Source organism: Aedes aegypti, chromosome 1, assembly GCF_002204515.2.
Source record: "Aedes aegypti strain LVP_AGWG chromosome 1, AaegL5.0 Primary Assembly, whole genome shotgun sequence".
Classification (NCBI taxonomy): Eukaryota; Metazoa; Arthropoda; class Insecta; order Diptera; family Culicidae; genus Aedes; species Aedes aegypti.
Window position 1 is genome coordinate 279,236,792 of NC_035107.1, and position 16,308 is coordinate 279,253,099.

Sequence of the window (16,308 nt, forward strand, 5' to 3'; positions counted from 1 at the left end):
TAAAATTCACTTGGAGTATTTGAAGAACCCAGAGATGGAACTCCTAGAAAACCATGATGTTCAACATCATAACCTCGGTGGTAAAAAATGAAAACCGAATTTAGTACTATAACATGTAATTTCACTAGAGTTTGTATCCTGAGACAGACACCCGTATTTTGACCTCAATTGTAAAGCCGTCTTCAGTGTCGTGTACTCAAGTCTAATACACGATATTGAAGACGGTCTTACAGTTCAGGTAGAAATACGTGTATTTACTGATTCATTGGTTGATTACTTAGGCTTTTAGCGATGCTCCTGTAGATCTACAGGATTTTTCTGTTGGCAAATCAAAAGATACCTTTCATCATAGACAAAAAGTAGATATCTAATCTATTTCCCAATACTTCCCATCGTCTATCTCCAGCACAAGCGGGCCGCACCCGGCAAATCCTCCTCCCCAATCCGGGGCCCGTACAATGCCAACAAGCATTCGAGCTACGTCGAGCTGGTGATCGTCATCGACAACAAGATGTTCAAGAGCATGAAGGAAAATTTCAAAGTCGTGCAGCAGTACTGCAAGGATATCACCAACATCATCAACGCCTTGTACGAACCGCTCAACATCTTCATCGGTCTGGTCGGAGTGGTGATCTGGAACGAAGCGAACGAAATTGAACTGTCCAGCGATGGGGAGATCACGCTGAAGAACTTCCTGCACTACCGCAAGAAGGTGCTGTTCAAGGACCATCCGAACGACAATGCGCAACTTTTTACGAAAGAGCACTTTGAGGGCGGTGTCGTGGGGAAGGCGCTCAAGGGACCTATTTGTACGTACGAGTTCAGTGGAGGCGTGGAGATGTATCACAGCGAGGTGATCGGGGTGCAGGCTACTACGGTGGCGCACGAGATGGGTCACAACTTCGGAATGGAGCACGATACGCCGGATTGTCAGTGCGAAGACGAGAGGTGCATTATGTCTGCTTCAAGTTCTTCGATCGCGCCAAAACACTGGAGCAGTTGTAGCATCGATCAGCTGAACTTGGCGTTCCACCATGGGATGAACTACTGTTTGAAGAATAAGCCGACGCAGCTTTTTGATTCTCCAGTTTGTGGGAACGGTTTTGTGGAACCTGGTGAACAGTGCGACTGTGGATTGCCGGATCATTGCGAGAATTCTTGCTGCAATCCGAGGACATGTATGCTGCATTCGAATGCGTCCTGTGCAACGGGAGAGTGTTGTGACCTGGACACTTGCAAACCGAAGCCGGGTGGAACGGTTTGTCGGGAAGCGGAAGGAGAGTGCGACTTGCCGGAGTATTGCTCCGGGGAATCGGAGTACTGCCCGAACGATGTCTTCAAGAGAGATACAGAGGTTTGCGACGATGGGAAGGCGTTCTGTTACAAGGGATCGTGCAGGTCGCAGAACGATCAGTGTCGTTTACTATGGGGTCCAACGGGGAAGTCTTCGGAGCAGTGCTACAAGAAAAATGAGGAAGGAACGAGGCACGGCAACTGTGGCTACAATCGAGTGAAGAACGAGTACGTCAAGTGTGACGAAGGCGACGTGTACTGCGGTATGCTGCACTGTCGGCATTTGAACGAGCGACTGGAGTTCGGAATGGAGTCGGTGGCGATTCTGTCGCACAGCTTCATGACCTACAACGGGAGCGTGATTCCATGTCGGTCGGCGATCGTGGATTTGGGTCTGCAGAAGGTCGACCCAGGGTTGGCCCCAGATGGAGCAAAGTGCGGCGAGGGGAAGATGTGCCTGAACCAGGTGTGCATGGCCGTGGAAAGTCTTCGAGCGCAAGGCAGTGGCGTGGAGTGTCCGGAGAATTGCAACGGGAACGGTATCTGCAATAGCGAAGGACACTGCCATTGCAACAAGGGCTTCGGACCGCCGTTGTGCAACAGTCCCGGAAACGGAGGCTCAGAAGACAGTGGGCCGGCATCGGATCCAAATGGTGAGTACACTGAGCAAAAAAGAAGTTTCAAAACGATGCTAACACTCAATTTAATTTTCATTTTCAGCTGGCAGCGGCTTCACACGGTTCCTGTACATCTTCTTCTGTGGAGTGGTCCCAACCTGCGCCATTTTCGCCTTCGTGGTGTACTACTGTCGGCAGGACCACGGTGGAAGCGCCAAGAAGCCTCGCAAGCCACCATCCGTGTACGTACAACAAACCAAGCGTTCGCTTAGCAATGTGTTTCAAACGTGCCGAATCGCTAGCTCTGCTACTTCTTCTGGTTGCGCCGGAAATAATACCTCCAGCAATAAAACTTCTAATAAACCGCATGTCCAAATCAGTGGCTTGCAGTTGGTTTCTAGTACTAATCCCGAGTTACTAAACACTAGCACGGAGTTGCATCTTTAGTTCGGTTAAGAGTTCAAACCATTTCGCTTCTTGTCATTGGAAATAAGCTTAATTTGTCTTGTCAGTTTTCATATTTATGTGTAAGCGCGCATGATTTTAATTTAGTTTATAGGCTAGTCTTACGTCTGTGTTTGTGTTCGCTAATAATTATAACTTATGGATTTTGTGATCATGTCAACTGTGGTTGTTTTAAATGTATTGTCGTTTCTAACCTTATTTTAGTATTGAAAGTAAAAAAACAAATAATTTATTTTTGGTTCACTAATCCGAATACTGATATGGCTCTAATCCGGTTTTTATGTATTGGTCGTTTCTTCATCATCTTGGTGTGTAGTTTTTAGTCGCATGGTATCACACGTACACACACAAACACATGCATTTTTCGCTGTTGGGTAGGTGTTACTCCGATTATTCGGAAACAGAAGGGTGCATCCAGTAGATCATCGACAATTTAGGAGGAGTATTCCCAGATGATTATAAACTGCTGTGCACCCTTCTTGTAGAACAGATATATCCTAACCTATAAAATCTCCTAACGGAGATCAACTGTGGCAATTCAATGTGACGTCGCTTTTTGTTTTAGGTCTACCAACAATATGAAGAGCGACTCGTCGCGAAGTACCGGATCTACGCACACGATGGTTCCTTCGTCGCCCAACTCTCCGGACGACATGAACTCAGCTTTGTTGAGGCCATCGAACGACGTAGACTTCATCAGTAACAACAATATGTTCGGTAAATTCAAAGGCTTCACCTTAAAACCCCTTCCCGAGCCAGGAGCCACTCTCAAGTCCCCAAATGTAGCGTTTGTCCACCCAGTTTCAAAGTACAGTGAAGACACGAGCAGTACCGTCCCTAGTAGACCAGCTCCCCCAGCTCCAAAGTTTAAGCCAGCTGTCCCCGCGCACACGGTTCAGATCGGTAACAGTACCTACAATAAACCGGCAGGAATCCACCAGATCAACGGGTACAAACTGGCCAACCACGAGCACCAAATGGAGAGTGCTCCAGCACTACCTCCTCTGAACCCTGGTTCTACGGCGCGTCCCATCATTTCCAGCCCCATTCTAGAATCGTCCACCAACACCTCCAGAGAAATTAACACCGGAACTGCAAAAATTCCCATCCGACCTGCTCCGGTCTTACCCCCGGTACAAAGCAACCCCGGTGGGTCCGAAGAGAACATGGTTCCGGAGATCCTCATCAATCCAACCAGCAAAGACAAAAAGTCCAAGGAAGGCAAACTGAATCGCATCACCTCCTACCTAAAGAAAGACGAAAAAGTCCCTAAAGCTGAACCCAAGAACATCAAGATCGTCGATAAAGAGAAGCTTAAAAACCTGGAGATATCCGCCCCGATTCCCATAGCTTCCGATTTAGCCAAAAGTATGCCCAAATTGAACGAAACCGAGTCGGTGCTGGGTCCAAGCTCTGCAACAGTTCAACGTGCCAAGAGCATGAGGGATCCTGAAGCGAAAGAAAAACGCGTTCCTGGAGATGGGCAGGCCGCCACCGAGTCTCCACGAAAACCTTCGACCCTGAAGCGTCCTCAGAGTATGGTCGGATCACGTCCTACTATGCCTCCGCCGCGGCCACCTGTCCCGCCAGCACCCACGATCAATGAAGTTAAAATGCCAAAAACTTACGGCTATCAGAGACCAGGCCCTCCGAAGACGGTAACAATCGTTGCCCCTCGAAACGACTACGATGACTGCCAAGATGTGGAAGACTCCATCACCACTGCAACCTCAAACGGATCTTCGTCTGCCCTGGGGCACGACAACATCTACTCGGTGATCGACGAGTCTCCATCACCTCCGAGTATTATGTCGCCTCAGGCTACCCTCTCATCTGGGAGTTCCGACAGTATGGGACTTCTTGGAGAGATCGTTAACGAGATCGAAAGCCGCGGAAGCGATTCAGTGTACATAGCTTCAACGTTGAAAAGGGACGGAGGTGCCCGCAAGAACTCCCAGGCCCCTATGGCCGAAGAGGAGGACGACGAACCCACGTACGTCAACACATCGGAGATTCAGGACGATGAAGACGCGGCGGGAGACCCTACGGACGAAGACGACGAGCCGTACCCTGCCAACCTCAAGTCCAGTGTCAGCACCACGTCCAGTGGCTATCTGCGGCCGTCAGCAATCAACGCCCCGATCGCACGGGTGGCGCCATCTAAGCCAGAAAGTGTTTCAACTAATTTAAGTAGCTTTAGAAATGGTAACTCTAACGTCCTAAGCACTCTACAGTTTGAAGGCCCTGTCGAGTCCAGCAAGCCTCCAGCGTCAACTAAAAAGTCCACGACAACAACAGCTCCCTACAAGCCTTATCACAGTTCCGTCAGCAACAACCGCCCAGGATCTGTCGTGGCAGCCACCAAGTCCAAGATCAACCAAGAAAAACTCACAAACGGCGGTAGCAGCTCTTTCACGGCACCGAAGCTGAACCGCAATCTAACACCGCCCAGCATCACTGCGACCACCAACGGTAGTCGAAAACCAACCAGCAATTCATCGATCCGAACGCGAAGTCCTTCGCCAAAGGGCCGAATTGCAAATGGCGGAGTCACAGCGGCCAAGACATCCGCCTCCACAGCGCAGAAACCTAAAACTCCAGCCAAGCCGGAGAGCGTCGTCAAGCCGAAGATCTCATCCACCAACAGCAAAATTCTGACGGCGGCCGCTCGATCCGGTCCCGGAAAGTCTTCTAACGTGGCGTCGTTGCAGCAGAAATTCGAAACGAAAAAGTAGAAGGCTGCCTAACCACGCGCCATCTCTACTTAGAAGCCCCGTACTAGAAAAAAAAAACGCCAAACGCATAATATCAACCGTTTCATATTATGTTAATATGAAAAAGAGAATGCGGTTCAAATGCCCCGCGCTTTGTTCCGTTTCCCGAAACTAAGAATTATAACAATCAAAATCACCAATGTGAAACATAGTAGGATAATAGAGTTCGCGCGCAATAGATCGTTTTCGGTTTTTACAAAACGTTACAAAGATTATTAGATATTCGATAAGCAAGTGTTGTCAGTGAACCTGTACGGCTTGATCTCTATCCGCCAGAACTCTTCCCCCAGTTTCCCAGTTCTATTGTTTCTCGCTGCGCTTTTCTCCCCTACCCGTGTCGCAGTTAGAGAGCAGATTAAAAAACGAGACAAGTCCGTCGTAGTTTAGAATCTCATTCGTTTGTAAATAGTAACCAAAGAAAGAAAGTGAAACTGTTAAAAGGGAAACGATGGAGGTAGTTGACCGACCAAGAGTTGGATTCGAAATTGGATTTTGAGACCATTATCAGAGCCAAGACAAACGAGGCGAAAAATGTACGAATTTGAAACGTTCGAAAACGAATCAAAACCAAGGTTGAGAAGAGGAGATAACGATCATAAACGATTTTTAGAGGATTGAGTGTAAGCTGATTACTATTTGTAGGATTTGCAAATTAATCAATTGTAAAATGATAGAAGGAGAGCCCCGCAGAAGGAATGGGTAATCATCCAGCATACTATTTGTGTAAAGTGAAACTGCTTTTTATATAGGTGATCAAATGAACAATTGTCAACGAGAAGAAGAAAAAGAGAAAATACAACTCTAACGAAATAAAGTCTTTTATAATATTAAACCGGAAAGAGAATATTTATCTTCGAAAAAGTCCATGAACCCCGTGCTATTCAGGTGGTCATCGTCAGCTGCTTCGACCTTTCAATTACCACACTTTGTCCGTTGAAGTTGCTTTCATCCGTTCTACTGCATTAGACTCGTGAAAGGAAACCTTATTTGAGGAATGCTTTGTGCTTCTCAACCCTATGCTCTAGCAATCGTCAATAAAAGCCACGTTAGGCTGCAAATTTCGCAATCGGGACCACATTTGTAAGTACGTCAGCCTATTGCGAATCCGATACGACGTGCTGAACTTTTTTATTGGAGGGGTAAATTAGCAGAGAGAACAGTAAAACACGTCTTTACAGATCGAGGCAAAACACTTGAATGAGCTTTATTCATTTCCTTCTTTCCATTCACTTTTGAGCTTCATTCAGTCAGCTCCTTTTACACTCGATTGGCGCACGATGCTGAATGACGCAGGGCTGCCATCACTCCTCCTCATCGCACAGAGATCGCAATCCAATCCTCTCGCGTATGTCCTCCAATTTTACCCTGTTCAGCGGTTTCGTAAAAATGTCCGCCAACATATCCGCCGATGGGCAATAAGTTACATTTACGTTGTCGTTTTCAGCCAAATCCTTCACGAAGTGGTATTTGGTGTCCACGTGCTTCGAAAGCTTCAGTCCTGCATTCTGCTCCAACATCTTGATGCAACTTTGGTTGTCTTCGAAGATCTGTACTGGTTCCTGTACAGGCTCCCCGAAGTCCTTCAATAGTTTTTTCAGCCAAAGCAGCTCCCGACAACTTTCAGCTAACGAAATGTACTCCGCTTCCGTCGATGAAAGTGCCACACACGATTGCTTTCTGGCACACCATGAAATCGGGCCACCACCCAGTTGAAACAGATAGCCCGAATTCGATTTTCGGTCCTTCACATTTCCGGCCCAGTCTGCGTCCGCGTATCCTCGAAGTTCTTGTCTGTTTACAGCCAATTCCAACTTCAAATCACTCGTAAACTTCAGGTAGTCAGAACCCGTTTTGCTTCCGTCCAATCCGCATTCGTTGGCTTGCTTACCTGCCTTCCAAGAATGGATGTACTAATAGCGATGTCTGGCCGGAAATTTACTGATAGATACAGCAAACCACCGACGATGCTCTGGAACTTCTCATTGTTCGGTAGACTCTCCAGCTCCTTCTTTTGCTGTAGGTATCCGACGTCCATAGGAATCCGTGATCCCTTAGCATCCGCAAGTCCGAACTGTGCAACCAACTTGTCGATATAAGCCTTTTTGTCCAAGCAGTAGGCGTTGTTCTTCCGCGTTACTCTTATGAACCGATGCACTAATTTGAGGTTTGAGCGGTGCCGAATTCACTCGTTGCCATAGTCACGTAAATAACACGGCACCGCTCAAACGTCAGATAGTGAACTCGTACACTGGTCCATTCCCAAAAAATGTTTCACTTCACCAAGTTTTGTAATCTGGAACTCGCCAACTAAAGCCTTCACAACTCCTTCGTAGTCTTCATCACGTGATGTGGCGATTAGCATATCATCCACATACACCAGGATATACACTGTGCCGCCGCTCGTCTTCCGCACATATAAGCACGGGTCAGCATCCGCCTGCCGGAATCCCAGTCGCTTCATAACATAATTCAGCTTTTGGATTGCTTCAAACCATATAGGCTCTTACGCAAACGACACACTTGTCCTTTTTCCACTCGTAGTCCGGGTGGTTCCCGCATATAAATGGTCTCCTTGAGATCGCCATTCAAATATGCAGTTTTCACGTCAACGTGCCTGACCTGCATCTCATCTCGTCCAGCGATGGTCAGCAGTGTACGAAGCGTCACTTGCTTCGCGACTGTGGCGAATACCACGTCGTACTCCAGGCCATATCGTTGCGTGAAACCTTGCGCTACTAATCTCACATCCTGCTTCTTCTTATAGATCCAGCGGCATCCGATGGTCTTGCTTCCTGGCGGCAACGACGTCAAGTCCCAGGCCTTGCACTCCCGCAATGACTTCAGCTCGTCGTTCATGGCGGCCTTCCAATGGCCATTCTCAGGATCACTCACTGCCTCTTGGTAGCTTCGGGGTTCACACTGTTGACTCCGAGCCAGTTTACCATGCGCCACGTAACGTTCAGGTGGCATACCTTTCGTTGACCTTCCAGACCGACGAGGTGTAACGGCGAATTGCTCCTCCTGCAAATAAGTTGGCTCCCCCTGGATCGAAACTAGTTCGTCGTCCTGTTGAGAGACTACACTGCCATTGGCATCTTCATATGAACTCCGATCTGCTGGATTTTCAAAACCAATATCCAAATTGTCGCAAGATTCTTCTTCAAAACCACGGAATTCTTCCTCATCGTCACTATCTGCGTCCGGCTCATCTTCGGAATCTTCATCGGACTCGTCCGACTCTTCATGCTCCATGTTGCTGGACGGTTTCACCGGAGGCACCACGAAAATTTCGTCATCGACTGCATCTGGAATCTCTCGATCACTTGACGGCAAGAAACGAGCATCACGACTGAAAACGATTTCGTTTGTCTTCAAGTCGATGAAACGCCACGCTTTATTCTGCTGAGAGTACCCAACAAACGTCAATTTTGTCGCCTTCGATTGCAGCTTCGTCCGCTTTTCCTTCGGGATGTGCACATAAGCTTCCGAACCAAAAATCTGGATCATGCTCATGTCCGGCTTCGTACCGTGCCAAATCTCGTAGGGCGTCTGCTGCACCGGTTTCGTTGGCAACATATTTTGCAGATGGTTGGCCGTGTTAACCGCCTCGGCCCAGTTACGATAATGCAACCCAGAATCGAAGATCATACACCGTGCCATCTCTACCATCAAACGATTTTTGCACTCCGCAACTCCGTTCTGCTGTGGCGTGTATGCTGTCGTAAACTGCTGCTGAATTCCTTCCTGCATGAGAAACTTGACCAACTCTGCGCTGCGGTACTCTCCTCCTTGATCCGATCTGATGATCTTTGGGGGTCTACCAAACTGCGTTTTCATCAAACGTACGAAATCTTGGATAACGTCCACGGTATCCGACTTCTTCCTAAGAATGTATAGAGTGGTAAAGCGGCTGTAGTCGTCGATCAGCGAAAGAAAATACCGACGACCTCCAGGTGTGGCCGTTTTCATCGGCACACACAAGTCACTGTGGATCAAATCCAACATCGCTTTCGACTTACGCCTCACTTTCTTAGGAAATGGTCGCCTTGCCATCTTTCCCTCCAAACAGAGTTCACAAGAATAACGAGTTACGTACCTTGATGCCAGTTGCCAAAGCTTTCCGCTGCAGATCCAGGATAGCTTGAGTATCACGATGTCCCAGCTTCCTGTGCCACTCGTGTATGCAGTTCTTCGTATGACACTGATCCGAAACTGCACTAGCACGTTCAACCATTTGAAGATGGAACAGACCCTTGCTTGACGGCGCAATAGCAGCAATCTTATCACCGTTCGCAATTCTACATCCGTTCTTGTCGAAGATTACGCTCGCTCCCTTCTGAACGAGCCTGCCAACGGACACGAGATTCATGTCGAGATCAGGAACGAAAAGCACTTCACTCAACAAAATTCGCGTTTCTGCGCCACCACCTCCGATGCAAAAAATCTGGCACAATCCGACGCCTTTCACCGCTGCGTGTTTACCGTCGGCAACCGTAACCGATTTCGGAGTGTCCATCCGCGGTTCATTGAACGACACGAAAAACTTCCGATTTGCGCACATATGCGAACTCGCACCGGAATCGACGATCCAGTCTTTCGCCGCGCACTCACTGGCAACAAACGCACTATTTTTCGGTTCTACGTTCACATCGGAATTGACGACACAACCATTCGTCACGCACTCTCTGGCAAGAAAAGTAAATTCTTCCGATTGCGACGTCGCAAGCTTCGCCTTCGCGAGCTTTTTCGACACTTTTCTCATTTCGCTGTGCCTGCTCACTGCTAAGCTACTGTCACCTTCTTCTTTTTTCTGCCTCAGCCACAAGCTGCAGTTTGCTTTCTTATGACCGGGCTTCTCGCAGAAAAAACACACTGAGGGCGATGACATATTGCAGGAGTAGAGAAGGGATAAAAGGAGAGAAGAGAAAAGAGTCAAAGCTCTCTCAATGCAAACTATATGGAAAACGCGCTTACCTGGTATACTGAAGGCGAAGCAAAGAGGTTCAAAGAGATCTGTGGAAATCATTTGCTGCTTCGACGCGCAAGAACGCTAGTGAACGCTAGAGAAATATGATATGACTGCGCTCGTTTTTGGCGTAAATGGAGCACGGATCAGAACGTTTGCTAGTAAATTAAATCCACAAATAGGGAATTTTATAATTAAATGAATTAAGTTTTGTAACTTATCATAATTACAACTGATTTATTGATAAACTGTTAGCGTGATAAATCAAAATCCGGACAGGACCAATATCCGGACACTCTGGTGAAATGCAATCATTTCAATGTTAAATATCCTTCCTAGTGTGAGAATATTATTCCTACTATTAATGTTAACTATGTCAACAATAGTTAACATGAATTGTAACATGAATTGACATCAAGTTAGCCTTGTAAAACATTTTTTTTTTTTTACCAATTCATTTATTTAAGGCTCTATCGCGTTTAACGCTTTACGGAGCCGAGATTCATTTTTGTACTTTTTTTTACAATTGTTTAACTTCTTAAGTACCAAGTTTAGTCCGGGTTGGAGCCAGGGTACTCGTGGCAACTCGAGGTTAGTGGTCACAAATATTTTTAGGAAGGGCTAGGTTGGGATTGGGTTACAGGGTTCTTTGCAGCTCATCCGGGTGGTATTTCATGGTTGCTCGTTTGTCGTATCATGGCGTATACCAACTTCATGTGGGTTTTCGATTGCCGGATGGCCAGGAACATCAATCCAACACAAATGGACCATAACACAGAGAGAAAAAAAAAAAACTGGGGAAGAGAACACAAGAGAATTAAACTTTTATACAACACAAGCGAAGGTAATCGTAAATCGACAACATGTAGACGAGATCGCGGGAGCCCAACACATCTCTAACTGAAACATAGGGTTGTCTACCTCGGGCCACAAGGGTATCCATAAGTTGTGCTCTGGAGGCGTCCATATCCGGGCACTGCCAAACTACGTGATCGATGTCATCATAACCGGAACCACACCTATTACATATATTGCTCAGCGCGAGGTTGATCCTGTGCAAATGTGCGTCTAGCGAGTAATGGTTGGACATAAGTCTTGACATCACGCGAATGAAATCTCGACTTACATCCCAACCTTTCCACCACGCTCGCAAGGAAACTCTAGGGATTATGGAATGTAACCACCGTCCCAGTTGGTCATTTAGCCAGTCGCTTTGCCAACCGTGAAGAGAACTTTGACGTACTAAATGAAACAATTCATCGTGTGAAATTCTTCTATCATATATCTCACCTTCCTCAGCGCCCACCTTTGCGAGAGAGTCCGCCTTCTCATTGCCATAAATTAAGCAATGTGAGGGGACCCATACAAAGGTAATCTTATATGATCTTTCGACCAGTGCACACATCTGCTCTCTTATTTTTGTAAGAAAGTAAGATGCATGCTTTACAGGTTTCATCGATCGGAGTGCCTCAATAGAACTGAGACTATCCGAGAAGATGAAGAAGTGGTCTGCGGGTATGTTAGAGATCATCCCCAAAGCGAAGTTGATTGCTGCCAGCTCAGCAACATAAACCGTGCAAGGTTCCTGAAGTTTTCGGAAGGCGGAAGAGTTTTCATTGAAGACACCGAAGCCAGTGGATCCATTTATACGTGACCCGTCAGTGAAATATCTCCTGTAGGAATCGACATTCTGGAACTTTGCGTTGAAAATACGTGGAATAGTTATACATCGAAGTTGATCTGGAATTCCATGAATAGCTTGTTTCATGGACAGATCATCCCAACTAACAATTTTAGCGCTATAAGCCAAGATTATTTGCTTTGTGCTGTATAACAGTTGAATTGAAGCAGCGAACGCAGTAAAAATTGAAAGCTGTCAAAAATAGAACTAGTAGCGTTTATACAGCTGTATCGCAAACAATTTGCTGCTATAAATATTAGCTGAATAAACTTCGTCAGTTATCGCTTTTGCTGCTTTCACTAAGCTGTAACTCAGCACCGTAAAAAGTAGCAACCCAATGATGTGAAATAAAAGTCCCCATCATTATTCTGGCTGCTTCTATACAGTATGATTTATTATGCTGCTCAATATATAATTAAGAAGCGCTTTATCGTTAGTTATACAGCGAATATACAGCTGAAATTTTCGAAGAATCAATTCAGGAGCAGTGACCATCATTTAAGATAAAAACGAAATTTCCGCTAGATTTTCACATTTTATTTTTCGCGTATGCCAGCATTCGTCTGTTAATCTATGCCTAATGATTATCTTCCATAAGCCGGAACCACCCTCCGGATCCTGCCTAAATTGTTCTCCACGGATCGCGCTTTTCTAGTGAACTGTGGTTCCGCTTCTCACTGCCCTGCTTCCAGGGTGCCTTCGTTTAATGGTACTTGTAGTTCCTGTGATGCTTCCGTTTGCCGCAGTTGATGGCATAGAAGAACACCATTCCGCCGACGATGGCCTGGAAGAACGGGGCAATTCCCATCCGCTTGGGTTTCCAGTATTTGTGTTGCCATCTCCAAAAGGTACGGCTCACGGCTCCAGCGGCAGCCTTGCGTTCTTGTCACGGTGGCCAAATCAAGCACTCAATTCGATCAACTTCACCTGGCTCAAGGGCGTATCCGGCTTGCCGTAGTAACGGACAGGGTCGTAAGGTCCGTGGATCTTCGGGTTGTATTCCGCCGGATAATCACCGAAAGCCATCGCGCACTCTTTTCAGCAGCACTTTATCGAAGAAGATTCCGCAAACGGGAGCACAAATCTACACAGCCTGTTGGATGTAAACATTGCGTTTGACGTTTCACACCCTCTTACAGCTTGATGAAGTGGTGTAAGCGTGGCTATAACATCTTTTACCATCATTATAGAATATTATATGGACCGTTCTCGATGTGGAACAAAATGGTGTGTTTTCTTTGCCTTCGATATATACTGTGGTGGCAGCAAAGACAACGTCAGGACTTGTGGATGCAGAGATCGTGAGTTCGATTCCAAGCGGTGGCAGATACTTTAATTGTGTAATGTTGGGAACATTAAATTCAGATACTTAAGATATAAATTCTGGAAGCTGTGAAACAGCTTGGAAATAATATTTAATCGATAATACAGCGAAGCTGTATAAACATTATTCAACTGTTGCGAAATAATTGAGAAAGCGCCTTCCGAAGATGTTACACAGCTACATGTCGTATAACTGTCGAGTTAGAGCAATGATCGGTATGAATAAGAGCTTGCCAACACAGCTTAAAAATAGCTGAGTAGATTCGCCAGATTTGTTGGTAAAAGGATCGCATAGAAGCTTTCGTTCGTATGTACAGCGCCTTTACTCAGCATAAAGCCGTATAAAGAGGGCTTAGAGAATGTTTACATTTGCACTAAATGTTAGTTGGGATATTCAACAGAGGAACTGTCATTGGTGAAGCGTACACGTGGAGGGTTATAACATGGAAGGCTAATGTCAGATGACATGTAGTAGAGATAAACTCTCATGAATTTTGACTGAGTGTTCAGTTTGAGCAATTCTTCGAAGTTTTCGATGACGAGTGTGTTGCTCACTCCACACTTAATAAGTATTCTTAGCGAGAGCTCCCAGAATCGGTTTTGTAGCGGTAAAACCCCTGCCAGAACCTCTAGGCTCGCATTATGTGTCGAGTGCATACACCCTAAGGCGATACGCAAACAACGATATTGAATTCGTTCCAATTTAATCAAGTGGCAGTTTGCTGCTGAGAGAAAACAGAAAGAGCCATACTCTAGAACAGAGAGAATGGTTGTTTTATAGAGTTTTATGAGGTCTTCCGGGTGAGCACCCCACCATGTTCCGGTAATTGTTCGTAGAAAATTGATCCTTTGTTGGCATTTTTCCGTTAAATACCTAATATGAGTTCGCCAAGTGCCTTTTGAATCAAACCAGACCCCAAGGTATTTTGAAGTCAAAGACTGGTCGATGTCTGTTCCCAAAAGCTTAAGCTTTAGTTGGGCAGGATTCCGCTTCCTAGAAAATACAACCAGTTGAGTTTTTTGCGGAGCAAACTCGATCCCTAAATTTCTAGCCCAAGTGGATAGATTATCAAGGGAATTTTGCAATGGTCTTTGCAAGATTTCCGCTCGTGGGCCCTTCATAGAAACCACAGCATCATCTGCAAGTTGTCTTAGCGTGCATGGTTCTTCCAAACAGTTGTCAATATCTTTAACATAAAAATTATAAAGCAAGGGACTCAGACATGAGCCTTGGGGAAGGCCCATATAACTAATTCTGGAAGTTGTCAGTTGACCGAGAGTGAAGCTCATGTGTTTTTCTGACAACAGATTGTACAAGAAATTATTCAATATTCCAGGTAATCCACTATTGTGCAGGCTTTCTGACAATATTTCTATGGAAACTGAATCAAAAGCGCCCTTAATATCCAAGAAAACCGAAGCCAATTGCTCCTTGTCCGCAAAGGCTAGTTGAATATCTGATGAAAGCAACGCTAGACAATCGTTTGTTCCTTTGCCCTTGCGAAAGCCAAATTGAGTACTGGAAAGCATGTTGTTTGATTCGACCCAGTGATCGAGTCGGGATAGGATCATTTTTTCTAACAATTTCCTTAAACATGATAACATAGCAATCGGGCGGTACGAATTATGATCAGACGCTGGTTTCCCAGGCTTTTGAATAGCTATTACTTTGACCTGTCTCCATTCAGGTAGAACAATGTTGTGCTCCATGAATAAGTTGAACAGGTCAAGCAACCGTCTTTTAGCGATATCAGGGAGATTTTTAAGAAGATTGAACTTAATCATATCGCGTCCCGGAGAGGAGTTGTTTGATGAAAGAAGAGCCATAGAAAATTCCAGCATAGTGAATGGTCTGTCCAACGCATCGTCTCTCTGGGTTTCCCAGAATGGCGGTTGAGCTGGAACTGAGTCTGGACAGACCTTTTTTGCGAAGTTGAATATCCAACGATTGGAGTATTCGTCACTCTCATTTGAGGATGAGCGGTTTCGCATGTTGCGAGCCACTCTCCAAAGCGTCGTCATTGAAGTTTCTCGTGAGAGGCCATCGATGAAACGTCGCCAATAGCTACGCTTCTTCGCTTTAATAAGATTCTTCAGTCTTTTTTCGAGCTTCGAGTACTCTAAATAAAGTTCTGAGGTACCATATCTACGAAAAGCTTTAAAGGCATTAGATTTTTCTCGATACAACTGAGTGCATTCATCATCCCAACCAGGTGTGGCTGGTCGTCTTTTGAAGGATGCACTTGGAACTCGTTGCTTTTGGGATTCTAATGCACTTTTATAAATCAATTCTGTTAGGAGTCGATACTCATCCAACGGTGGGAGAGTGTTGAATGATTCGATACCAAAGGTTACCGCTGATGCAAATTTTTGCCAATCGATATTCCTAGTGAGGTCAAAAGGAACCTGAATTGACTGTTCTGACCTTTCAAAATTATTTCTGATAGAAGTTATTATGGGCAAGTGATCACTACCATGGGGGTCATCGATCACCTTCCACATGCAATCGAATGATAGTGAACTTGATCCCAAAGACAGGTCAAGGCGGCTTTCTTTGCCGTCGGATGAAATACGTGTCACTTCACCTGTGTTCAAAATGTTCAAGTTGAAATCGTCGCATAAGTCATAGAAAATAGCCGCTCTATAATCGTCATAAGACTCGCCCCATCCAGTACCATGTGAGTTCATATCACCCAGTATTAAAACTGGAGATGAGAGCATGGAGACTGCATTCCAGAGATGACGGCGGTTTATTGAAACTCTTGGAGGAATATAAACAGAAGCTACGCAAAGGTCTTTACCCTTTACGCTTATTTGGCAAGCAACGATTTCTATGCCTGGATGAGTCGGGATGGGGATTCTGTAGAATGAGTGGCACTTTTTGATCCCTAAAAGCACACCCCCGTAATTATCATCTCGATCCTGGCGTATAATGTTAAAATCGTAGAAGTTAAGATCATCTTCAGAAGAAAGCCATGTTTCACAGAGTGCAAATATATCACAATCGGAATTGTGAAGCAAAAACTTAAATGTGTCTAATTTAGGTTTTAGACTATGACAGTTCCACTGTAGCACAGTGATCATATCTTGTACCTCACTCGATGAATTATCCATCGAAAGATATGATCGAAGCAAGGAGGGGCCACGAAATAGTCAATTCCCTGAGATACTCTTCTATTGCGGGGAGAA

At 45.6% G+C, this 16,308-nt stretch overlaps 1 protein-coding gene and 1 pseudogene across 2 annotated transcripts in view; one reads left to right on the forward strand and one right to left on the reverse strand.

The window, feature by feature from the left end:
• The window catches only part of LOC5576567, a 247,241-nt gene that overhangs the window by 181,471 nt on the left and 49,462 nt on the right, over nt 1-16,308 (forward strand). Inside the window, exons 6-8 of one of the 2 annotated variants that reach the window (XM_021837938.1) lie at nt 407-1,946; nt 2,014-2,152; nt 2,941-5,801. The exons of the other annotated variant lie outside the window; for it this stretch is intronic. Of the exons in view, the coding sequence (XP_021693630.1) occupies nt 407-1,946; nt 2,014-2,152; nt 2,941-5,110 (3,849 nt within the window). The 3' untranslated portion in view covers nt 5,111-5,801. Of the gene's footprint in view, nt 1-406; nt 1,947-2,013; nt 2,153-2,940; nt 5,802-16,308 lie in introns of those variants that run through there. 2 annotated transcript variants of the gene reach the window in all.
• LOC110674145 lies at nt 12,312-12,956 on the reverse strand (annotated as a pseudogene).